The following is a 27,254-nucleotide window of genomic DNA, read 5'->3' as shown; positions in this document are numbered from 1 at the left end:
GTCAGGTTAAATAATATCTGATATTGTGGCTCCTCTAAAACAAACAAGCAAACAACAAAAAAAAATCACCACAGCCATATATGCCCATTAAAGGTGAAGTGTGTAATTTCTTAACTGATAGCAGCAACAAATAGAATTGCAATACAATTACAGTAATCTTTCCAAGAGTTTCCCAAACCCTCTAACAACCCTTCAAACAATCACCCTGTGACCACTGATTAGACAGGTGTTCCCACCCCAAACTCAAGTGATTGGCTGAGCGATAGTCAACATGTTGGACCGCTCAAATAATAATACTAATAATAAAATCTATTTATATAGCACCTTGCTTCACAAGTCAGAGCATAAAAAAGCATAACAAATTAAATAACTAACCAGCAATGTTTTGAAAGCAGCACTGTTTCCACTCTTTAGGGAAATCAACTTACAAATGACTAACAGTTGGCTTAGACATTACAGTTGTCTCTACACATTAACCTGGGAGAGGAGGAAGCATTTTAACATAAAAACACACACACTTCACATTTAAGGTGGCTTAAGTCTCTAGGATGTAATAGCTCATTGTTATGGGTTTTGCACCCCAAGTAAAGCAGCATGCAATTGGATGCAATTGCAGAATATCCTGTAAATGTAGTAAGTGTAAAAATGTGAAAGTGCAAAATTGTTAAAAGTTTATCTATTCGAGCCAAATATCAAGAAAGACAGACCAAGTCATATACCTTGTAGTCTTCTTTCATCACCTGTTCAATGAGTTCTGATTTCATTGGAGGTTTAGAGTACTGGCCTGAGAGAAGTCCATGGCCTAGTTTTGCCCTTGCAAAAAAAAAAAATCCCATTTAGATGGCATCTGTAAATTTTACAAATTACATTTTTACAGTGCAATACAATTGATAGTTTTGCACTAGATATCTTGCATAAAAAATTGTGGCAATTCTAAAGGATATTCAATGGAAGTTCAAAAGTTTCCAAAAAAAACATTTAGAAAGTTTGTAACATGGATTTTGAAGTTCCACGACCAAAACACCTACATCTGTGTGCTGAAGTCCTGAGTTGGATCAAGAGGGGAGTAGTCAAATATTCTCTGTAGATTTCCAACATACCTGAAAAATTAAGATTTGGGGAAAAAAGCAATCATTATTTTCAATCATTATTCATTCATTTATGGCAGATGCAATTTGCACCCAGTGCAAATAGAGTCAGATATTATTTGCACCCCAACCCTGGTGCAAATAGTTTCAGATACTATTTGCACCCATATTTAAATACTAACATACAGTATGGGCATCACTGCAGTCTATTTATTGTGTTTATTTAGAGTCCCACAGACAAACTACATCACCCCTCCACTAAACCTAACCTTAACCTTAATTTAGAAAATAATAACCTTGGTTTTACTACAGTAACCATTGTTTTACACTTCTCTGCACTCCCCGACATTCACCGTGACCATATCACTGCAATGAAATCAACATTTATATTCATTTTTACCAATTATTTTAAGTAGTGTTAAAGAAAATATTAAGAGTAGAAACAGGAAATCGGATGGGAAAAAGTGTGGGACAAAATGCGGATTCGAACCGCGGTGACTAGGACAACAGTACACATTCACAATTTCACATGTCTTTACACTCCATGCCACTGCAGCTACATCAATAGATCTTATTCACGCTTGTGGCACCAATGACAACAGGGCTGTGAGGGATAGACTTGCAGTCTCTTCAATGGCCTGTACTGCAATTTAAATATTTTTGAATCATTCTGCAGACAAAACAATGATGAATTATCTGTCCAAGAAAATTCAGTATACAAAAAACTCCAGACAACATGAGTTGTGGAAAATCAGATGTGATCTAGGTGCTTCATACAGCTTTATACCCTCCTTGACAATGAAGATAGTTTAAGCAGCGGTGGGTAATAACACACTACATTTACTCCGTTACATTTACTTGAGTAACTTGGGGGATTACTTTTAGAGTAGGTTTAAAAGTTCATACTTTTTACTATCACTCAAGTAAATTTCTAATAATTTTTTTTAACTTTTACTTCTTTACAGTGGGTGGCGTTCCTGTTGTTACTTTATTGGATTTAATTTTAATTAATGTGTAATTTATTGAGAGAGAGTGGAAGTTCACACAGCTGCGCGCGCTATCACAGACTGTCACTCAATCACTGCTGCAGCATCATGCTCTTCAAAGCTAAACACTTTCTTTGCTCCGCACAGTGAAAAAAATAATAGATTTGTCATGCAATTCCATCATTTAACACCAAGACAAGCTGATATTTCAAGGTTAAAATCACAGCTTCAATTTAAGACAGCATGCTGAGTTAAGTTTTGGCTCTAATGCTAACGACGGCTTTTCTGTTTAATGAGATTTTCATGGTGATAATGTTACTGGGCTCTTATGACATCAGTTTTTATGTGTTCCTTGTTTAATCTGTGTAGCGCTTTGTCCCACATCCTGCATGTCATGAGTAGTATTTACTGGAAACTATTGCAGCTACTTCGGGTGGAATAACTGTATAAGTGTAAATGCATTCTTGTTTGCCGTTCGCGTGATCGACAACTGGAGTGCAAACAGACAGAATCTGTGAGCTCAGCGAGGGGTGCGAGGTGCGTGTATGAGAGATGTGCTGGCATGAGGCGATCGTATGGCAAAGATAGTGGCTGTGTCCGAATTCGTTCACTCCTTCACTAATTCCTATATAGTGAATGACAGTTAGTGCACTATATCTCAGCAGTGAGTGAATTAAATGAGTGATTTGGAGGCTGATGGATACACCGAGGTTTGGAGCTCTGGGGCTGTCGCAGAAACAACATCACATATGACATTTTTAAATACTTAGGCCTTACTTGTTATGCTTATTAAATTATATATTAATACATTAAATCTTCATTCTGTTTGTCATTTTTAATATATACTCTGTGTTAATATAAAGAGTAAACACATTTTATCAAATAAACAGTACATTTTAAAATGTATCTGTATGCTTTGCATCTCTATATGTTATAATGTTATTTAAATCAAGTAATAATTTGTCAAAAAGTAATTTAATACATTCAGCATGAAATAAAACATTGCAGGAGTGAATGAAGCAGTAAACTCCCAGCTTGTATGTCTTCCCCGTGGTGGATTTTGGGCAATTAACCATACACTCGAGTCTTATGGATTACTTTTATGCAGCCTTTATGTGCTTTTTGGAGCATACAAATTTTGGTCCACAGAGTTAAAATATTCTTCTAAAAATCTTAATTTGTGTTCTGCAGATGGAAGTCATACACAAAGGAAGTCATACACATCATACAAATAAATTCACTGACTAAGATACTATCCACCTGGCGGAATAAAAAGATAATTAAGAGTGAGGGATGGCTCTTCTAGCATCCAAACCCAGTCAGTTTAATTTTTAGATACACCTAATGACAATGGTAGAAAGATGTAATAGAGCGGTATGAATATTTAAGGGAAATTAGAGGGCTTTAAGGTACTCACGCTCTCTGGAACTCTGGAATACTGAACAGAACTTGCATAGTGGTGCCCAGGTAGCAGCTGTTGCCCAGGTTTTTGATGCCTGTATATCCTGAGCCATAGACAGGCTTCAGCTTTAGCCCTGCTTCCTGAATTACTTCCCAGTCGCTCACACGTGGTTGGACGTGGTTGTCTGTGTGATGGCCATTCTCTGTCTGTGAGAGACGCACACAGACATTTGATGATGAAAGAGGGAGTAAGAGGGTTTCTGTGTTTCTGTGTATGTTATAGTCTGTTCATGTCACAGTGGTTTTCAACTAGTTTCACTTTAGGACCCATATATTAGACTGGGCATCAAGTTGCGACCCAACACAGTACTAATCCTTTTATCTTGCATAGATTTGTTTTTGAGGATGAGGGCATATCACGCAACCTGCCTATGTTGCCATTTGCATGATTTGACAAGCTTCTAACAAGTGACAGAGTGTGATTGGACGTGCAATCTTTAACATCAACAAAAAAAAGATATGTGAGTTCTTTTCCTCTACCTTTTAAAAGTTTACATGCCCATTTATTTTACTATCCTTTATATAAGATTATATAAAGGCATTCAGCATTGTTTTTTCTCTGTTCCATTTTGGGATACAGTTGTGAACCAGTGCTATAGTCTACATTTTATAAACTGTAAGGTCTTTTGATTTTATTTACCGAACCAAGCAGCTACAATCAGTCATTGCTAAAGAGACAGAAAAACATACCCTTTGCATTTGCAGCATATCTATTCCAAAGTGTAACAAATGTTCTGATATGTGAGGATCAAGAACTGCTTCTTCTTCATCAAAAGAATAAACATCTGTGAAAGAGAGCAATGAATACAGACGAAATGCTTGAACACTATTTGTTCCATGAAAAGCTAAATTACTATTGATTGATTAGTTTGTTTGTACAAATTACATACAAGGTTGCAATCTTTGTGTTCTAAATGGTGAATCAGTATATTTCCTGAAAGACTCTTTGTGATACATTAAAGCCTGTCATTTAGAGACACTAACCTGCTCCATCTGGTGTGATTGTGTCAAGTTTAACTGCCAGGGGGAAGTTGGTTTCTCTGTAGTGCTCAAGGGCATGTCCGTTCCCTCCACTCCCATCAAAGAACCATTTCCCACAGAGGACAGAGCCATCCGTCAGGTTTAGCCACAGGTTCTCCCTCATTACACACTTGGCGCATTTCCAGCCGCTAATAGGACATAAACCATAGTGAAGATGCAAACCCTACAGAAGAGGAACTCCTCAAATTTCAGTTTTTGGTGATGCAGATGTCATCAAAGTGACGAGAGTTACTTGCTCTGTCATCTACGGATTATATTATACAACCTTTTTTTTTTCTTTCAAAACAGATTCTTAAACTAAGTTTAAACTAAGCCAAGATCACGGTCTCTCAAATACTGGTTTTGTTCAAGACATCAAGTACATCAAGTAATGTCAAGTAGAAATCAAGTGGAGACTATCTATTAATTATAGATATAATATTAATATGATAGAATATAACATTAAAAACACTTTTTAATTAAATAATTAAAATAATATTAATTTCTGCAGCCAATAATCCAGCGCACAATAAATTATGGTTGGCACACATCATGTTTATTCTCATTGCACGTATTTAATGTAATCTGGGACATTTCTTTTACCTTGCATAGATTTGTTCGAGGGTGATGGTATGTCATGCAACCTGCAAATGCTGGTATCTGCCTAATCTAGCCAGTTTCTACCAAGTGACTGATGAATTTGTGCCAAAATACAGAAGAGTTGGATTACACTCTTGGCCTATGTGATAAACAACAGAAGATCTAGGAAGAGCCTATTTTGTTTCCTATCAAAATATTAATGATTATATGGTTAGTTGAATATTATTATTGGCATTTACATAGCATTGTTTTTCCCTGCTGTTCACAACCCTATTAAAACAAACTTCCAACCCAATTTTGGGTCATGACCTGCCACCAGTTAAGAACCACCAATAGCATGCATTGCCCCATAGATCTCAAGCCATTTTCCTGGGTATGTCAATAAGGCATCTCCTATAAATATTCCACCTCTTAAACAAACATCACTAGAGTGTTTTAATATTATTATGGCAAGGAAGGCAGTCATATCAGATTTAAGCTGTGTTATAAAGTAAGAATCAGTCATCTCAAAAGTGCTAGGAAGTCCATATGACACTGGGTTCCTGTGAGACCAACCTGGGAGGTATTCGAACCCCATTCTCTTGCTGCCTGAGACTTCTGGCATGTTTTGATACTTGGATCTCCTCTTCCCATGAATCAGACTCCTGTTTTTTGTATGGAGATGGAGCATTGAGGACAGCATCACAGGCTATTGTCACCTAAAAGTTACAATGACAAATGAACATTAGTTATTACATAAGTAATAATAATTTGATTAAATCAGTGCTTATGAAACCACAGCTAGTGGGAAAGTGGTGCAGTCTGCAGCTAATAGGACTTTGAAGCCAAATCTAAATCCTGAGCACACAGGTTAAAAATTGAAACTACAGTAGATAACTAGGTAGGGAAACAACAGTTGGTAAGCAAGCACTCCATGCAATTACCAGTTTCTACAAGCACAAACAATATGTCTCTATGTGTTTATTTGTGTGCATCTATATGTGTTGTATGAACAAGTACTTAACAGAACTGTGCCTAATTCACCTTCATATACCATGTGTAACCTGACAATGTTTGGCAATTTGAGAAATCTAGCAACAGCCTTGTGGAAAAACAAAACATATTATGTAAAATAAGAAATTGTAGGTATGTTTAATTTGCTATCAATAATCATTTATAATACATAAATTAATTCATTAAAAATAATTACTCTTTAAAAAAAAAATACAAAACATGCTGTGTAACAATGAAGAAGCAATGACTGATGAGTGTGATTAAAAAAATACTGCAATTATGAGAATTCATAAAGGACGTAAAGAAAACAATTATGTTTTAAAGTATAAGAGTATTATCGGTTACTGGTGGTGAAATGAGAAAAATACAACTCAAATACAAAAATTCAACACCTCATGACATCAGTGTATATACAATGAGAGAAAAGAACAGTGAGTATATTCGTAAAGTCATCTGTAGACAGAATAAAAGTGATGTTTGACAGGCAAGCACTGAAACTCAAATGGCAGATCAGGCCTTTGGCATGCAGGGTGCAAGGGAGCATGAGCACACACACTCTCACTAACCAGTGCAGGCAACTCCTCAATATTTGGTAAAGGAATCTCAAAGTGGTCTGGAAATATGACAAGCTTGGCTTCATCTTCATACTCATAATCATCTCCATTTAAATCACGGTTAAGTTCTAAATCTTCAGGAAAGGAAGCAGAGAGAGTTCATTTTAAGTTGATGGGATGGCTGCACCAAGAACAGGTGCTTAAAATATGTCAACAAAATTATTAATAAACACTCTAAGAAAGTGCACAAAATGTATACAGTCCTTTTCATATAAATTATATACTTTATAAAACCAAAGGAAGAAGACAAATGCTTCATCCTTGTGGCACTGGTATACCTTGGCTGTAACATACACCGATCAGCCACAACTTTAAAGCCACCAGCCTAATATTGTTTTGGTTCCCCTCGTACCAAAACAGCACTGACCCATCGAGGTATAGACTTCACAAGACCTTTGAAGGTGTCCAGTTGTACCTGTCACATTAGCAGCAGATCCTTTAAGTCCTGTAATTTGCGAGGTGGGTCCTTCATGGATCAGAATTGTTGGTCCAGCACATCCCATAGATGCTCAATCAGATTGAGATCTAGGAAATTTGGAGGCCAACCTTGAACTCTTTGTCATGTTCCTCAAACCATTCCTCATCAATTTTTGCAGTGTGGCAGGGCGCATTATCCTGTTGAAGGCCACTGCCATCAGGGAATGCAATGAAGGGGTGTACATGGTTTGCAACAATCTTTAGGTAGGTGGTATATGTCAAAGTAACATCCACATAAATTTCAAGGTTTACAAGGCTTCCCTGCAGAACATTGCCCAGAACAACACAATGCCTCCACCACTATGTGTTCTGAAACCTTTCTATCATGGCCAGCATTAAGTTTTTCAGCAATCTGTGCTACAGTATCTCTTCTGTGGGATCGGACCAGACCAGCTAGCCTTTGTTCCCCACTTGCATCAGTGAGCCTTGGGATCCCACGACCCTGTCACAGGTTCAACGGTTATCCTTCCTTGGACCACTTTTGGTAGGCACTAACCACTGCATACCAGGAATACCCAACAAGACCTGCCGTTTTGGAGATGCTCTGACCCAGATGTCTTGCCATCACATTTTTCCTGCTTACAACACATGAAATTCAAGAACTGACTGTTCACTTGCTGCCTAATATATCCCACCCCTTGACAGGTGCCATTGTAACTTAATAATACATGTTGTTCACTTCACCTGTCAGTGGTTTTAATGTTGTGTTTGATCAGTGTATTTTCTTTAGCTCCCTTGATTGAATTACTATCTGAACTGCTATTCAACATACAGATTTTAGATTAAAATGTATATGAATAAAGTGTAAATTTACTTTTCTGTCAGTTTTCACATTTTTGCAGCTTTCTTAAAAGTACACTCTCTTAAAAGTAATATTTTTGTTTATGTTGCAGTGCACTGACACCTATAGCGGCACATGCAAAAGTTTTCAATTACCGATACATTGTAGAAATGCTCTGTTCACAGTCAGCCTTGATTCGTTTATTCCGAGAGTGAAAACGTCCAATTAAGGGGTGTGACGAGGAGGAGGCGGGACTGGGCTGTGAGGACACATGGCCTGCCCTGAATCGGGCTAATCAGCTAGGAGGGAGATAAAGATGAGCCGCGGCACCAGTTCGAGAGAGAGAGAGACGCAAGTGGCCGAGCTGCATGTGTGTCTGTTTGTTTATGTTTTATGTTGTTAAAAGTTCATTTTATCATTAAACTGTTATGTTTAACTTTTATGCAGCCAGTTCCCGATTCCTCCTTACCCCTCCTTTAACAGTTACAGTGATGCCAAAACCTGGGAGGGAGGAGGGAAGCACTGTCGCAGAATCCTCACTCTGTCGCAGAATCCCAAATGGGCAGCTTCCAGGAAGAGAGGGGAGTGAGACAAGGAGGAGGGTGGGGCAGGGCGGTGAGGACACATGGCCGGCCCTGAATCGGGCTAATCAGCCGTGAGGGGGATAAAGACGAGCTGAAGTCGCCAGTTCTGGCCACGCTGCATGTGTGTCTGTTTGTTTATGTTTTATGTTTTTTTAAGTTTATTATATAACATTTATATCATTAAACCTTTATGTTGACTGTTCAGCCATTTCCTGCCTCCTCTTTGCCCATTCTTTAACTGTTACAAGGGGATAATCAACATGATGGTCAAATGATCATCATGGTGACGCTCATGAAAGTACACCTAACCCCATGTAGAATAAGACGGTGTGGCAGGGCAGATGATGGTTTCAGGTTCATGATGCTACACACCCGGCCCCTAATCAGGCTAATTAGCCCTCGAGAGGGATAAAGGCCGATCAGAGATGGCAGTGCGACAGAGAGAGAGATTTATGGGCAGCTGCCTAACACCTGTGTGTGTGTGTTTGTCTTTTTGGTTAAGTTCTTTATTAAACTATAATTTATATTGTCAAGCCGGTTCCCGCCTCCTCCTTTCTGGGTTTCGGCACCAGTGTAAAGGGATTGGTGGAAAGGAGGAGGTGAGAACTGGCTTGACATATAAATAATATTTTAATTATAAACTTAAAACAAAAGACAAACACACAAACAGGTGTGGGGCAGCTGGCAGTAAATCTCTCTCTCTGTCGCACTGCCTTCTCAGGTCTGCCTTTATCCCTCTCAAAGGCTAATTAGCCTGATTAGGGGCCAGGTGCGTAGCATCATGACCCGGCCCTGCCTTCCACCCTGCCACAGATGGCTTTTTCTTCATTTATGATATGACTACTTTTCATTTCATGTGAGTGTACAGTACATCATTTTAAACATATTTTAAAAAAATGCAATCAATTTATTTCTGTTTTAAAGTAAAAAATACTGATAGATAACCAACATGATCTTACAGGAAATTTATGAAAGTTAATTTACCCTGAAATAAACCCAATTCTGCTGAATTACTGACAAACGCCTTTCCCCATTAGATCTTTTGCATCAGTTTCCCTCTAGCTCTACTGATAGCGTGTTGCGTGAGCAACCTCCAAGACACTTGTTCTGGTCCTATATGGAAACCAGGAAGTAATTGCGTTCACATAAACAATGGTGAGCGTAATACGGAGGTTCCATTTTTGCTCTAATATAACATTTTTACAATACTAACGGTTAGATTTAGGGTTGGGGTTTGTGTTAGGAGGTAGAGTTAATCAAATTTGCATTCCTGTTGACTATATTACATTATTTAGAAATTATTTTTCTTTAACTAAAAATACAACTCACTTTTAGCGCCACTCTGCGTGAAATGCCCATTTTCTGGGCATTTCACCCAGAAACTGGAGCTCACAGATGCCCATACATGGGAAAGCACTGATCTGGATTTCAGTAAGCAGAGACGGATTAAAGGAGCACACATTTCAAATTACTGTTGCTGAATTCACAGTGTGATAACAACTAGCAAACAGGTTTTTACAATAATTTCTTCATGTACTCTCAATGAAATCGTGGTCATAAAAATAACATGAATAATTGTTAATTATGCAAGATTTAGAACATTTTTGTTTAAAGTAGTTTAAGAAAGAAGTGCAGCATGTCACACACACCACTTGACATGCCATGTCAACTATTCAAAATGTTATGTGAATAAATGTCATAGCTGTGTTCATTTCACTGCTGATAAATAATTGTTTGACAGATGATTGACTAAACTATATAGATTGACTGCTATAAACAGTATAATGGTCTCACAAATGTAGTAAAAAATAATAGCATAGGGCTAAGTTTTTGCGATGTTATACACTGAATTTAGAGGCAAAGAGAGTTCTAATATAGGGTATACCTTGATACATTTTCTGAAATGCTATTATTTTCAAGACAACATGCCAGTTAAATTTGATTTCACATTTCAATTTTAAGGTTTTGTCTGTGGTGTGATAACATGACTATGCAATCTGAGTAGATTATCAGACTAAAAGAATACATCTGATCAATGCATTATTTTGTCTATATAGCATATTTGTCAAGACTTTGTAGGTTTACTAAATGACTGGCATCTTTTCTGACAGAGGAGTCATTTATATTGATTAGATGCATGAGAATAAGAGTATCCCTGTTACCCCAACTACTACGTCACCCGACCGATGGCACAAGTATGTCAGCCTGAGGGGTTGATAGGGCAGAGCAGCTGAAAGGCATAGCAGCCCACTGTAAACCAACCCTCCACAGCAGAAGATTAGGCCAGGGTAAGCATGTGGCACTTTAGAATTAGAATGGTTACTGACTGCATATACAAATAAATTAGCTAAATTTAGCCCCAGCCAAGAATGATTGAGGTTGCTAAACATAATAATATGAGACTTATTCAAAAGGATTCTTGGTACCATCATATGACTCTAATTTGAGATTTAGACTAGGTAAAAAAGTGGGTTGCTTCAAAACAGACTTACCTAAAAATACTTTTCCATTTCTTCTTCTTGGAATGGCACCCCCTGCAGCACCTGTGGCTTTCTGTAATTACAGCAGGAAACAACAAGGGTAATAAAGTGTAACATAATTTACAAAAGCTTTTTAAGCCCCAACCTGGGTGTGTATACAGACTAACATGGGAGTGTATACACCAATATTACTGAATCATGGTCAGAAACAAAACAATCATGGATATGCAAATTTTGATAAAAAACGTAATGATATACAGACAAAAGATATACAGATAAAAGTGTTAAAGAAAGAAATGATTGCACTGTACAAAGCAAGCATGGGTGAAGATGAATTTATTGTGTAAAAAAAGAGACATAATGAATGGGTAATGTTGACACATCTTCAGTAAATAAAGCTGTAAGCCCGTTTATCGGTCCAGTGGCGGTCTCCAATAATACGGGTGAAGGTCTCTGCGCGTTACTGTCTTTCTTGTTACGCAACACAACAATATTAAATGAAATACATTTTCTCTTATGTATTATCTCATTTATTCATCTGACTCCATAAATGAAAAAGGTTTTTATTGATATCTGAGTATCATTAAAAGTGGGCGAATGTTTGATTATTCCTTTAACTCTTTAATTATATTTTACCCGTTTAGATTAAGAAACTATGTTGCTTTGAGGTCCTCGCGTGTTTTCTCTACACCGCGGGTCTCACGATCACAAGCGGCCAGTATTGGATCATCAAACAGAGGTAATTGCTATATACCTGAGATCGGTCACGTTCAAGTTCACACAATCAAAGATACTTCAGTATAGCCCCATGGAATTGCATACACTTGAATGTAACTTAACGTTTTCTTCAGTAGAGGTCACGGCCACTATTACAGATGTAAGTTGACCAACATAACTTCTCTTATAATAGCTTTGGATTGGCCATGCGTGGTTTCCCACGTACACTTATCTGGAGAAACATCAAATTAAAACAGAGGTTAGACACCCGAATTTAGATTGGTCAAGCAGCGTTTGCTGTTCTAAACGGAAATTCCCTTTTTGTCTTTGCAAACCAAGTACACTTGAAACGATGCCAAATATTAGTCGTCACTAATCTGACGCAGACTTGCGGTAACATATGAATCATTTAATCTGTTTGGGAAACACAATGTCAGAGTCAGTCAGAATAAAATCAAATGTTGACAATTTATTGATCAGGTAACATAATCAATTCATCAATTCCAGTTAGACATTTTATCAAAACATAAGAAATTCGAATTGCTATGACCTGAAATAAATTACAAACAGTAAACTGTTTGGGATCGTCTGATTACAGAGAGCCCTGAGCAATGTGTCGCCTTTCCTTAAATACCCAAACCATGGACAAAGGGGATTTTGGGAGTGGTTAGGTTTGGAAGTCCTGGGGACATACTTCATTAACATACAAGCAGGGATGGAGACAGACCTCCAGAATTATAAAGCATTTGGCAAAGACCTTATAACTTTGCTGTCATTAAGTTTACAAACCTGGGAATAAGAGCACTATACCAGACGCACTGAGACATTTTAAATGATTCCAAACATGTTACACTAGTTACATTATTTGTATACATCAGATATAGATTTTGTTACATACAGATCTTAGGTGGTTCTGAGCTGGATGGGGGAGAGAGGAGAGAATGGGACAGATGTGGAAGGGCAACAATGAGGTGTGAATTTGCAGTCTTCGCTCAGTGGGGTGTGATGCCTCAGGAAGAGTAGCGAGAAAGTTAGTTTGTTGATTTTCTCAAAGATCATACATTTGCTCTTTGCCTTTGAATGCAAACACATTGGCACCCTGCCTTACACAGCAAACACAAGAGCTACAGGAATGAGGCCAGCTGTTTTTGGACAGATTCAGACTAATTAGCAGCACTTTTACTGTCCATCTGGATTAAATTGAAACTAAGAGGACACAATTAAACAATTAAGTTCCTCCAAATGACCAACATATCAATCAGCACCAGGACAATGTATTAGAGTAGGATGAGAATCAACAGAAGTGCTCCTCTCAAATGACACTTCATGAACTTGGACTGAGATATGAACACAAAATGTATATTTAAAAAAGGAGAGCAACTTATTATCTACTTCTCATTACTTTGATGAAACTTTAAATCATATCATATTGCATTAACAACATTTTTCATGACAAACAATTTGATTATGGCATTTTAAATAATCCAGCACTGAAAATGTATCTACCAGTACTGCATGTCAACTTTTGTGTATTATCATAATTGCCTTTAAGAGGAACTTGCTTTCAAAGAATATTCCTGGTATTTTACAACGTAATGCTATGGACAACATTTGTGCAACATGTGGGCAATTATCAAAAAATAATACTGACTAATTCCTCAATTTATAAGAAAGAACAGAAAATACAGTAATTACTGTAAATAACCTGGAACATTCCTTTAATGTGCATATTCTTCACATAACCTAGTGATCGATATGTCAAAACCACCCTCTGACTAGCCTATGACTTTATCATTTGTTTTAATAAAATATATTGCAGAAAAACTGAAACCATATTCAAATGTGCTTAAAAGACCTCATAGTTTCAAGAGCTATAGTAATCACCTCAATGTCCTAAACAGCTTTCTAAATACAACAGACCTGCTACTATGGTAATGTGCAATCCTTTTTAATTGTGAACACAGATAGCAGAAAAGCTAAATATATGCATGGAGCATTATAGTGGCATGATGGCTAAAGTAGAGTCCCCTAATTCAGAGACTATAGGTTCCAGACCCTTCTGGAGTTGGTTTAGGGAGAGTGTCAGACTGGAAGTGTGCAAAGAAGGAAGGATAGGAGCACAGAAAAAATAGATAACAGGTGATTAAAAAAAGGGCAAATCATAAGGGTGTGACCTCAACTGGCTTAGCCCCCTAAGGCAGTCCCATCTGTTCCAACTAGTTATAGCACTGATGAAAATGATTTACTAACACCACAGATTCCCTCACAATTGAACACATACACTGCAATTACACAAGTAGAATGGAGTATACAGTACATTAACTGTTACATTAACATGCAACATTAGCTGTTAAGGATTACACATTAAAGAATTCTTCACATTTATTTACATATATAGAGTTATATTTTATATTATTTTAATATAAATGCTTTTTTATTATATTTATAATAACAACCATTACATTTACAAGTAATATTTCTATCTAGTAGTTAATAATTAAGCTATGTTGTTCATAACACTTCACTGGATGCACTGCATCAAATTACATACAAAAAGCATCAGACAGAGTAAAACTTCCAGTGAGCAGAACAAGATAGAGTTCTTTGAAAAGACATAGACACTAAATCGAGATAAATTGAGACATCCTTGCCCAGTGTTTTCATTTACATTTTTTGTATTATTATTAAAATAATTAAATTGAACCTCATTAATATTCAGTATATATAATATTTTTTCCTTAAATCATTCTAAACTTTAAGATTCAATTATAAAACAGATTTTCCTTAAGAAGGCCTTTAATGCAGTTTTTTTAATCAAAAATATATTTATATATTCCCCCAATTTAGAATGTCCAATTCCCAATGCACTCTACGTCTTCGTGGTGGCGTAGTGACACACCTCAATCCGGGTGGCGTAGGACAAATCTCAGTTGCCTCCGTGTCTGAGTCCGTCAATATATGCATGTAATCACGTGGCTTGTTGAGCACGTTACCATAGAGACATAACGCGTGTGGAGGCTTCACGCTATTCTCCGTGGCATCTACACACAACTCATCATGTGCCCCACCGAGAGCGAGAACCACATTATAGCAACTACAAGGAGGTTACTCCTGTGATTCTACTCTCTCTAGCAACCGGGCCAATTTGGATGCTTAGGAGAACTGGCTGGAGTCACTCAGCACACCCTGGATTTTAATTTGTGCCTCCAGGTGTGGTAGTCAGATTCAATACTCGCTGAGCTACCCAGGCCACCTTTAGTGCTATTATACATAAATCAAGAATATATTTATTTTGTATGGTTTTCAATACGGGTCAAAAATTACCCAAAGGACAAAAGAATGGTGCAGTTGTTTAAGACAATAGGAGGGTTAAGCAAGCTTTTTGCTACCAATTATCGTTACAATATTACTTCGGCCCTCTTTCCTTCAATTGTTGTAGTTATGGAAACTGCTCAGTAAAAGCACTAACATATGCTAATGGTTTTTTCTATACATTAAAGGAATGGTTTCAGATTTCTAGTTTGAGAATTCCTTGGAAATGCTTACAAACTTCAAATTAGTAAATTAGAATGAAAAATTCCAGAATGACAGCAATGCAAACATGCCAAGTTAGAAGTTGGAATGTCCAAGTTCCTTAAAGCTATACATAAAAGGAAAACTAAAAGTTGACTTTTTCTACTCAGCTTGAAGAAATTGTCTGAAGTCCATCCAAGAACTGGTTGAAAGAAAAAAAAACATAATAATTTTAGTCAAGTTTCTTACCTCTTTCACATGCCGTTTTAAGTGCATGTAAACACTCTGTCCAGTTTTGCGGTAATGTCTCTCCACGTGTTCTCTTCCAAAACCCAGGAATGAGTTCATACATACATACAGACCTCCTTCTGATTCCTTGAAAACACAAGAATTATGTTAAGACAAATATGATCATGAAATGTTATGGATTCATGTTAAACATACCGTAGGTAAACTTCGTGTTCTCATTTCAGGACAAATGCTAACAAAAACATATGTTTCTAACATAAGCTATTAAATCTATTAAAGATTAGAGAAGGCAGTTCATAGAAAGACTATTGCCCAGTCATAAGCATCATTAGTATTATCAATATCATTAAGATATCTTTATAGTACTTAACATAATATGCATGAATAAAGGACCCACTCCCAGATATAAGTACATAATCTACATACTGTACATCATCTGCATTCTTTTCACATAAAATACTTAAATGAATGTATTATCTGTGAACTTACAAAATATATACATGTACAGTAGCAGATTGAACTCAATATTTATAGGGATTTTCCCAAGTAATTAATTAATTCAGTACTTGATCAGCTTTAAATATTCCTCTTGTAAAAACACTACTCGATTATTTCATTTTTATTGTCCTTTGTGACTTTGCCTGCCATGGGCAACAATTAAACTGCTTCTCTTACCTAAATCTTCAACTCAATGCATCAGTTGGCACTATGGATGCATAATATTGTTAAAAGAATAGTTCACCCAAAGTGACTGTATCGCTTCAGAAGACTTGGAATGTATGCTTCTATGTGAGTGATTTTTTTATATAGAATTTTTAAATCAAGATGTTATTTATGCATAGTGCTTATATATTTTTCATAAGAAAAACAGGTTAAAACGTTGAACTTAAATTCTATTTTGATAACTCGTTTTTTCATGTGTTATACAGAGTACTCGACAACAAAATTTGTCAAAACATAAATTCCTAATTTATAATATACCCTAGTTTATTGGTAACATAGTAATATCAGGGACACGTTCCATGGAATAACCATTGTATTCATTTAAGTACCTCGTAGCACCATGTAAAAATGTACCATAGTAAATGAATATGGAAATCATATACAATATATATATATATCAAAGGAACTAGATATTATCATCTGATATAATCACTCTAACATGATACAGCCAAAGTACTTTTTATAAGGGTACATTAGAATTTGGTTAGAAGTAGTGTTTTTTTTTTCTTTAATATTAAAAAGTTTACCAGTGACAGAGGATCTGAACAAATAAGCTATATCGTAAATGTATCAAATTGATCTGAATCAAAACACATTGTTAGAGGGTACATGTGTGAAGGTTTGGGTGTTGAGGGCCCACCAGAAAGAAAAAAACTCTCAGTAGCTTCTGGTGACACAGGAGCTTGAACAGAGAGTGTGTAAAAATATCTTTTAGTCTGCCATGACGAACATCAAACAGCTGAGTCACTTTTTAAAATGTTTTAGCTGAGAGCTAGTTATGGACTATTAAAGTTCACATCACAGCTAGTCAAAATTGATTATTTTTGATAAGCATGAGAGATATTTTTGCTCAGTGGTTCTACACTTGTGTACGAATGACAAGCCACGTTGACCTGGATTCTTTTCATAGGTCATGAAAATAGCTGCTAACTGCTTATTACAGTACATTTGGGAAATCCCAGTTTTACATTTCACATTCAGCGACTACAGAGCAGCTGTTATTAAGCTATATTGATGTAAAAGAGATGAAAATCTATACAAATTTACAACATAATCGCAAACAGCATCAGCCTAAAGCTGAGTGGAGGGAAGGATGTTGAATGCATAACAACAGGAGGAAATTATTATTGCTTTGTCACGCCTTTAAACAGAGGACACTAATTCTCCCCAATACACCTTATTATTTCCTAATACATCTGAATCGCGAATAGCGACAGTGCAAGTAAACCTGCTCCCACTGCAAGATGTAAACATCGATGTGTTATTTATTTATTTTCAGAAGGCTGTCATAAATTCAGCGGGAGAATGGTGGCAGAGGAAACCCAGTCTCACGCTATCCGCAGCTTTCACGTGCGCGAGTGGGAAGACAGTGACCAATTTTTTATTGTACATTCATGGAGCAAGAATTTGACAAAATACTCACTGGAGAGTCGTAGGAGAAAGCGCATTCGCTCTTGAAAACCCTGTCTCCTGTCCTCGGTACTCTAATGGTGGGCATATACGGCACCAGTAGCTCTCCCAGATCTGTAGCCATCTTCACATTCCTGCTGCTCGCACCACACTGACACTCACTGGAGCAGCGTGTCAAGTAGATGTGATGGGGCTATTTTTATATCATACAGACCCGACATTCCTCATGGACTGAGGGATATGACGACGAAAACATTCGGATGTGTTTGATATGGTCCAGTAATGGCAATGGTGACTGTTGCATCAGTACCATTTAGCAGTCCTTGTGTAGGATCTAATATTGTATCAGTCAGCTACTGAAATATAAAAATCTTTTTAAGTTATATTCAGTGGCAGAAACTGTGGGGACCGCTCTGCTTAGTGTGGGCAGCCCACAGTCATCACACACTTTTGGCCTTGCTCACTGGGGCCCCATAGATTGGGACACTTGTCCCATATTTCATGCCGGCACCGGTCCACTGTGGGCAGAAAATTTGGCTAGATATATAAAGCAGAGAGAGTCTTTTTCTACCATTACATCAATGAAATCTGTTGGCGATTAAATATTTACCTCAGCCATTGATATTAATAATATTTTTAAAGAATTAAATCTTGATCTCTATAGTTCAAAGTCTTCGCGTACTGATGAAAACATTAGAAACATTGTGGAACCATTAGAACTCCCTAAACTGGTGACTGAGCAAAAACAAAAAAAGGCTCTTGATTCTGAGATAACCTTGGAGGAGCTTGGCCATAAGACCTTGAACTCATTTCACCTGCAAACTTTCCTGAAAGCGCATCTCCTTGTTTCATTCGACTGGATACCTCATTCAACATTGAAGTAAAATCTCAGAAATATATATTTTTTGTGATTGTTAGTATTTACATGAGCTACATATTCTAAGTTATTGTGGAATGCATGCATCAAATTTGATTTTCAGCTTATGTCTTTGTTGTAACTTTACAATGTTGGGTGAAAATGGTAGTCAAAATAGCATGTGCACCTTGCACATTACATGGAGACATAAAACTTCTCAAATGTTCACATATAGGATAAATACTTGCAGAAATACAATGTATTTGATGATTCACTCTTTATAAATGTGTTATTTGTAATAATTTTCAGTTTAGACCAGATTTGAATAATTCTAAATCAATGTTATTTCTGTTAGTAGTCAAATATAGTTAACTGTTTTTTATCTGGACTTTGTTTGTTTGTCCAAATATCTGCTTGTTGCACAAGGCAGATACTGTTTGTGGAATGCTTTGGGGAATGGTTGTTCAGGGACAAGTGCAAATGTTTTGGAATGTGGGGGTTGCATGTTTGGTGCATTGTTCAGGGACAGGTGTGAATGTTCTGGAAGGTGGGGATTTATGAGGTCTGGGGGTTTGTATATTCCTTTTAGATTGTTAAGTAGAGAGCACATTAGGCTAGCCAGACAGTATTGTGTGACTTCAGTGGAATGTATTGCATAAATAGGACTCATTGGAATTAGTTATATTTGAACATACTCTAACAATTATTTCCATTTTAGAATGACACCAGCAAGGAGAGTTGTGTACTGCACTGTGCAAGATGTCATTGATGCTATCCAAAACGGAGAGAGTGATGTTGACATTGAATCATACACCAGTGATGAGGAGGTGGTTGAAAATATCGAGGAAGTGGACAAAGAGAATCAGAGACCCACTGATTGTCCAGCTGATGATGATGATGATGATGAGGACATCGAGCCAACCAACTAAACAGACTATGCCCCGGGACCGGTATCGCTGGCTGAAAAAGGATTTCATCAGTCCTAATATTGATTTCTCTGGTCCAGACGAGACCAGTGATGATGTTTCCCTCCACACACCACTGGAGTACTTCCAGATGTTTGTGTCAGAAGACATGATTCAGGCTCTGACAGAACACACTAATCAGTACAGCTTTCAAATCTATAAACACAAACACCAAGGAAATTGAACAGATGATTGGCATGTACCTGAAGATGGGCCTGATGCAAATGCCTGGTGTCCGTATGTACTGGGAGTCAGACACGCAGTACACCCGTTTCTGATGTGATGTCACGCCACAGGTTCCAATCTCTGCTGACATCATTACATTTTGTCAACAACCTGACAACGCCAGCGAGCATGAAGAAAGACAAACTGTGGAAACTCAGACCATGGCTTGATTCATTCAGAGAGAAATACCTGCAGGTGGTACCCAAAGAGCACAACTCTGTGGATGAGATGATCCATTCAGCAGCATATGCGAGGCAAACCTCAACCATCGGGCTTCAAATTGTGGGTAAGAACTGGCATCTCTGGCATGCTCTGTGACTTTGATGTGTACCAAGGCAGTGCCGATGGAAAACGAGCCAAATCTTAACTTGGAATGTCAGGTGACGTTGTGATAAAGCTTGCCTCTACGCTTCCAGAAGGTCAGAACTACAAGGTCTGCACAGACAACTACTTCACCTGTGTCCCATTAGTAGTTCAGCTCCTTGCTCGTGGAATTCATTATGTGGGAACAGCCAGGCAAGTGTGCTTACCCAACTGTAACCTTGAAGATGAGAAGATCTTGAAGAGGAAGCTTTGAGTGGAGGCAAACCACAACATCTGTGCTGTCAAATGGTATGACAACAGGGCAATACTCTTTACTTATTGTATTGTATATTGTGTATTGTATATTGTGTGTATAGTTTACTGTACATTGTATATAATTATTGTGTTGTGTAAGTATGTGTACATCTGATATGTAAATTGTGTTGTGTAAGTATGTTGTTTACTGTAATTGGTATATGTCTCATCACTGTCATGACTGCTATGTTGCTCGGACCTGCACACAAGAATTTCACCTACTGTTGCACTTGTGTACATGGTAGTGTGACAATAAAGTGATTTGATTTGATTTACACAGATTATATTTTATTATTTGTCTCTGACCGCATTAGATCTATGCCTTGTCTCCATAGAATTATTAATTCCTTTACATTTATTTAGCGTTTTGGGGGGAATCTCAGGTAGGGGATGTGGAGAGAAGTTTAGTTTAACTATGAATGTTTATTATATTTTCTTTTTTTGTGTGTGTGTGTGCGCATTATGATATATGACCACAAGGGTGTTCATTGGGGATCAGGGTGTGGTCGAAGATAGGGGAGGGATATTACTGGAGGTTAAATGTTAAATCGATGTGTATGGGTTGTGTTTTTCTCTGTTGTTTGTTTTTGAATCAATAAAAAATGTTAATTGGAAAAATAATGAATAAGCAACAATCCACAATATAAAAAACAAACACACCTAGAGTAAGTTTTAATCTTTAGTTTATTAGTGCCAGAGGCAAAGAAGAGAGAGGAAAAAAAAAAATCCAGAATTCACAATATTTTAATAACAACACATTATACATTGTATAATGCCTGAATATTTTTGACAGGTGTGCATGACCACATCTAGTTATCAGGGGATGACTTTGGGCTATGATCAATCAGACCCTTGTCAAGTGTCTTTATTTGAAACCAGGGTCCATCTCCTTTTTCCCTCATGTGTCTGCGTACATCAAGTTGTTTTTGTCTACAAAGGAAATTGGTAAGATTATAAATGTGTCTACATAACAATATTAATGATTCAATCTATAAGCAGTAAAAACATTTTTACAGTGCATTTATTGTTGTAGTACACATGGTACTCCCAAGGTGTGACAACAATTTTTTTATTACCCCATGAAGCTCTTTTCATTTAATCTTCTATTAAGTACATGTCTATGAATGATATTAGGATAATTCTTAATTTAGAGACAAAACGTAACTATGTAACAAAATGTAACTAGGGTTGTGCAGTTTACCGGTACTAACGAAGTATCGTGATACCAGAAACAATAAAACGTTATGATATTATCTCATTTCGGTACAATAGTGCAGTATGCTGTCATTATCAAAATGATATGAGATGTGAGAGTTTTGAGATTAAATCGACAACTTGAAAATAAAATAAAAAACATCTGGATATGGCCAAGTGTAGAAAACAGCAGAAGGATGTACACTACCGTTTAAAAGTTTGGGGTCACTTGCCTGAAATGTCTCTCATGATCTTAAAAACCTTTTGATCTGAAGGCATATGCTTATATATTTGAAATTATTTTTGTAGACAACAATATAATTGTGCCACCATATTAATTTAATTACAAAACGAAATTTTATTTAAAAAAAAAGAAGCATATAGATGGGAACTATTTCCAATACTGTTTAAAAAGCCTCCCAGATTGATACCTCAAGAAGTTGATTGAGATAATGTCAAGAGTACATTTCTGCAAATTCTAGGCAAAGTGTTGCCACTTTGAAGATGCTAAAATATAACATGGTTTTGATTTATTTTAGATTTTTTTTTAGTCACAACATAATTCCCATATTTCCATTTCTATTATTCCATAGTTGTGATGAATTTACTATTATTCTAAAATGTGAAAAACAAAAAAAATGTAATAAAGAATGAGTAAGTGACCCTAAACTTTTTAACGGTAGTATATACAGGTGCTGGTCATATAATTAGAATATCATCAAAAAGTTTATTTATTTCAGTAATTCCATTCAAAAAGTGAAACTTGGATATTATATTCATTCATTACACACAGACTGATATATTTCAAATGTTTATTTCATTTAATTGTGATGATTAAAACTGACAACTAATGAAAATCTCCGAATATTTGAATATTACTTAAGGCCAATACAAAAAAAGGATTTTTAGAAATGTTGGCCAACTGAAAAGTATGAACATGAAAAGTATGAGCATGTACAGCACTCAACACTTAGTTGGGGCTCCTTTTGCCTGAACTACTGCAGCAATGCGGCGTGGCATGGAGTCGATCAGTCTGTGGCACTGCTCGGGTGTTATGAGAGCCCAGGTTGCTCTGATAGTGGCCTTCAGCTCTTCTGCATTGTTGGGTCTGGCGTATCGCATTCTCTTCACAATACCCCATAGATTTTCTATAAGGTTAAAGTCAGGCGAGTTTTCTGGCCAATTAAGAAGAGGGATACCATGGTCCTTAAACCAGGTACTGGTAGCTTTGGCACTGCGTGCAGGTGCCAAGTCCTGTTGGAAAATGAAATCTGCATCTCCATAAAGTTGGTCAGCAGCAGGAAGCATGAAGTGCTCTAAAACTTCCTGGTAGACGGCTGCGTTGACCTTGGACCTCAGAAAACACAGTGGACCAACACCAGCAGATGACATGGCACCCCAAACCATCACTGACTGTGGAAACTTACACTGGACTTCAAGCAACGTGGATTCTGTGCCTCTCCTCTCTTCCTCCCTCCAGACTCTGGGACCTTGATTTCCAAAGGAAACGCAAAATTTACTTTCATCAGAGAACATAACTTTGGACCACTCAGCAGCAGTCCAGTCCTTTTTGTCTTTAGCCCAGGCGAGACGCTTCTGACGCTGTGTCTTGTTCAAGAGTGGCTTGACACAAGGAATGCGACAGCTGAAACCCATGTCTTGCATATGTCTGTGCGTGGAAGCACTGACTCCAGCTGCAGTCCACTCTTTGCGAATCTCCCCCACATTTTTGAATGGGTTTTGTTTCACAATCCTCTCCAGGGTGCGGTTATCCCTATTGCTTGTACACTTTTTTTCTACCACATCTTTTCCTTCCCTTCGCCTCTCTATTAATGTGCTTGGACACAGAGCTCTGTGAACAGCAAGCCTCTTTAGCAATGACCTTTTGTGTCTTGCCCTCCTTATGCAAGGTGTCAATGGTCGTCTTTTGGACAGCTGTCAAGTCAGGAGTCTAAATGAGAGACCATTTAAACGCCTTTGCAGGTGTTTTGAGTTAATTAGTTGATTAGAGTGTGGCACCCGGTGTCTTCAATATTGAACCTTTTCACAATATTCTAATTTTCTGAGATACTGATTTGGGGGTTTTTCATTAGTTGTCAGTTATAATCATCAATTAAAAGGAATGAACACTTGAAATATATCAGTCTGTGTGGAATGAATGTATACATTATCCAAGTTTCACTAAATCAACTTTTTGATGATATTCTAATCATATGACCAGCAACTGTGTATATATATATATATATATATATATATATATATATATATATATATATATATATATATATATATATATATATAATATTATTATTATTTTTTTTAATTCTGCTTACACACAACACAGGATGTTTAAGTCTCTGTTCTTCCTTCAGGTTACCGTAATAAACAGTAATTATCACTGTATCCGAAACGTGTATATGCAAAACGCAGTTTCCATGATGCCATAATCATCATGTTTTTAAAAGGCAGAGTTAGGTTGAAAATAGTTTTGAAGACTATTCACATTCATGACACATGAATGTGAATAGTCACATTCAATGTGTCACATTCAGTTGTGCCCCATCTAGATGACTGATAGATTTCGCCTTGTGTTGTGTGTATGAGTTTGGAGTGTGTCTTTGCCCCAGACAGAAAATTAAGCTGTGCTCTGTTGGAGTTTGTTGCTGTGATGATTCATGCTTCCTCCCATTTAACTTTGAATTTTAAACTTCATGCTGGGAAAACTGCAATGGACCGGCACTTTATGTTAGACTTATAACTTGTGCGGAAATGCACACATGTTTGCACACCTGCTGAGATGCAGGTGTGCAAACATGTGGGCACCGAGGGAGGTTTAGAGTCAATTATAAACCTTCACTTAATACAATAAAACCTGTTTAGCACATGTGTGCAGAGACAGATGTTCATAACAAGGTGGATTAAACTTTCTTTTGATTATCGTAAACTTGTAGAACAAATGTTAGCACTGCAATTAGTTTATCAGTTTGGTTGCTATTAGACGTCTCTTTTGACAATCAAGGTACCGCTGAAAATGATACCGTAATCAATCTCTAAACTAAAAATAAGACCCCACTTTGATACGTATAGTTGTTAGGTAGTTGTCACTGAATTTCGAAAGTCAGTCAAGTATTTTCATTTTTTATCATCGTTTTCATGATCAATCATTGCTGTCACTTCCGAGTACTCGAGTACTCATGCCCATCCCTACCTCATTTCAGCCTTCTCTGCCTCAATTTGGATAAGTGCCATCATTTTCTCATAGTCCTTCACAGGGCTGTCATAAAAGGTACGAGCAATCCAACGGGTGATGGGATGCTAAGATTAAATAGAAGAACCAATAAAGGAAAAGATATGAAGTGTTATGTTAGAAGGGACACAATTTCAATGTTCCTCAATCAATTGTTTCAGACATTTATTTGGATAAAAAAAAAATGTATGTATATGTTATTCATCAACATTTATAGGGATGTGCACGGCTACCATTTTTAACATTTGGATAACCGTAAGGTTTCATGAACGGCTAATCGGTTTTTCGTCTGGAGACCGGACGCAGGAATAAAGGATGTTAACTGTAATGGAATTTCCTTAAATTTAAACTTCCTTAAACTACTCAAAAAAAAATTGCCTCATCGGGGTGCTTTGATTTTTAAATGGTTTAAAATCAAATTACATTGAACTTGTCTTTATTTTATTATTTTACTGAATATGCACACCAGAGCAAAAGAAGAAAAATACTGTCTTACGGTTTATCAAGCACTGAAATGTTGCTCGTGAAAAGTAAACTGGAATCATGTTTAATGGCGTAACAAACAGTCACAAAGTACTCTTCTTCAGAACGCAGCACAATGAATGCAACTCAATTCAGGTGTTTCAAGACGCATTTATAAAAACTAAAGTCTTTTTAACTTTACTCTGTGTCTAAAAATGTGGTGATTATGTGCGAGGTGCTGAAAGAACAAAAATGTATATTCAGCCAATGCAAAAGTCAAACAAGTTCACCCAGTGTGTGCCAGTATCACTGATCTATAACAGAAAAAGAGTGCACATCCACACAAAAGCATGTTTGAACAGCCCCTAATTCACCCTATACTTGAAAAACTGACACCAAACCTGCCAGATTGTCGGAACTCATCGAGCTCGGATCAGGTTGAAGATCTCTATTGCACATGTAGGATAACCGAATAGTGATTTTGATATTCCAAAAAGTGCTGCATCAAATGGTTAAACAAATGTCGACTATCCGTGTACATCCCTAATTTATATTAGATCTTTTCATGCACTGAAATATCAGAATACCTTATAGTACTCCCAGTGTTCTGGTTCATAGCCTTCAGGTACTTCTGCCAACTCAGCCTCTCCTGTTTAGGAGTAAATATTATTCATGTTATAATGACAGATACAGAAGCCATATGTAGAAAACTCTGACAGATGTCTCAAACTTACCAATGAAAACATTTACAGAAGTCACAAGTGCAGCAACAGGGATGCCAGTAAGAAGAATATAGTATTTCTGGTGTAATGAAGGGAGATAGAAAGAAAGCAGAGGCAGATTAGGAATAATTTTTAAGCAATTATGGCAAAATTACTGGGAGCGGTTTTACCAGCAGATGGAGAAATCTTCTATCATAGAAGTCAGTGGGCTTGATGATAAACATCCTTTTACCATGGCTCCCATGACGGACAACAACTGTATGAAAAAACAAAAACTGGTAACAAACGTGAAGTGGAAAGCAAGGTCTGATTCCAATCTATCAATACCAAAGCATTTAACATCTACAAATCAGGCACTTTTTAATTTTTCTATTCCACAGGAAGTAGAGGCAATTGCAACCATAACAAAACAGAAGCCAAATTAATGCAACAATTGACTACAGCTGCAAACCAAAATTATAAATACTACTTATTACAGTGTGCAATACATTAAGCGTTACATACATGTTCAGCGAACATGTCTAGTTTAGTAAAATGACTGCTTATTCTCAGAACAGGGCAAAAGCTTTTTAATCCGGAACTATGGTAACTAATTGTGACTATAGTATTGTAATCATACTGAAACACAATCACTGGATCTTTACATATCACATTCTTACATATATTTATCTATTCAACTGGAAGGTTACAGAGGGATTTTGTGTTGAAGCAAGCAAGCTTATGCTACAAGTGTAGCAAGTCCAGCAAGGTCACTACAAGGAATAACACACCAACCGGTCATTTGGTCGTGTTTATTAATATATTCGTATTCTTTACCTTGTTCTGAACGTGCAACAGCCCTAGAGAGTAGATTTGTTGACAGATAAGGTTGTTTCAACGGGTTTAATCTGGCTGTAAAAGCAGCCACCGTCCGCAGAACGCTCATGCCCACCATGACTGTTGATGGCGTGTCTGAGTGCGGGCTTCACTGATTGGTTCATCTGACACGAAGCGATGCCAAATCCACCATACTTTCGGCAAAATAAAGGTTCAACTCCAAATTTGTAAATTGAACCCAAATAATACAAATAATAAATACAGTATGTATTAAAAAATATTATAATAATATGTTACTTAAAATTATTCTAGTAGTAATACTAATAATACAAAACTTAATGTAAAAAAACGAACGAATATTCGATTTGATTTAACTTTTGAAAACATTCATATACATTTTGTATTAAAATAGATTAATTATTTAATGTTTTCATTAAGGATGCAAATTAGACA

General features: G+C 36.9%; 2 protein-coding genes across 3 annotated transcripts in view; both read right to left on the bottom strand.

Annotated features, from left to right (window-relative positions):
- LOC127653870 (ubiquitin carboxyl-terminal hydrolase 13) overlaps window positions 1–17,854 on the bottom strand; it is a 39,949-nt gene extending 22,095 nt beyond the window's left edge. For both annotated transcript variants that reach the window (XM_052140667.1, XM_052140666.1), the window contains exons 1-10: window positions 17,710–17,854; window positions 15,564–15,689; window positions 11,097–11,157; window positions 6,715–6,836; window positions 5,711–5,853; window positions 4,520–4,704; window positions 4,226–4,320; window positions 3,492–3,682; window positions 1,029–1,100; window positions 720–813 (exon numbers count right to left, since the gene is read on the bottom strand). In XM_052140667.1, the coding sequence (XP_051996627.1) occupies window positions 720–813; window positions 1,029–1,100; window positions 3,492–3,682; window positions 4,226–4,320; window positions 4,520–4,704; window positions 5,711–5,853; window positions 6,715–6,836; window positions 11,097–11,157; window positions 15,564–15,689; window positions 17,710–17,820 (1,200 nt within the window). In that variant the 5' untranslated portion in view covers window positions 17,821–17,854. The remainder of the gene's footprint in view (window positions 1–719; window positions 814–1,028; window positions 1,101–3,491; window positions 3,683–4,225; window positions 4,321–4,519; window positions 4,705–5,710; window positions 5,854–6,714; window positions 6,837–11,096; window positions 11,158–15,563; window positions 15,690–17,709) is intronic.
- A 3,172-nt stretch (window positions 17,855–21,026) lies between these two features.
- Window positions 21,027–26,939, bottom strand: LOC127654150 (NADH dehydrogenase [ubiquinone] 1 beta subcomplex subunit 5, mitochondrial-like). The gene is made up of 6 exons (XM_052141184.1): window positions 26,802–26,939; window positions 26,156–26,241; window positions 25,998–26,064; window positions 25,851–25,912; window positions 24,763–24,869; window positions 21,027–21,290 (listed from the first exon to the last, which is right to left on the bottom strand). The coding sequence occupies exons 1-6, from the start codon at window positions 26,917–26,919 to the stop codon at window positions 21,170–21,172; spliced, it is 561 nt and encodes a 186-aa protein (XP_051997144.1). The 5' UTR covers window positions 26,920–26,939; the 3' UTR covers window positions 21,027–21,169.
- Between the last annotated feature and the right edge of the window lie 315 nt (window positions 26,940–27,254).

Source organism: Xyrauchen texanus, chromosome 13, assembly GCF_025860055.1.
Source record: "Xyrauchen texanus isolate HMW12.3.18 chromosome 13, RBS_HiC_50CHRs, whole genome shotgun sequence".
In the NCBI taxonomy this organism is placed as follows: Eukaryota; Metazoa; Chordata; class Actinopteri; order Cypriniformes; family Catostomidae; genus Xyrauchen; species Xyrauchen texanus.
Note: the sequence above shows the minus strand (reverse complement) of the source record. Positions and strands in the feature narration are given on the sequence as shown.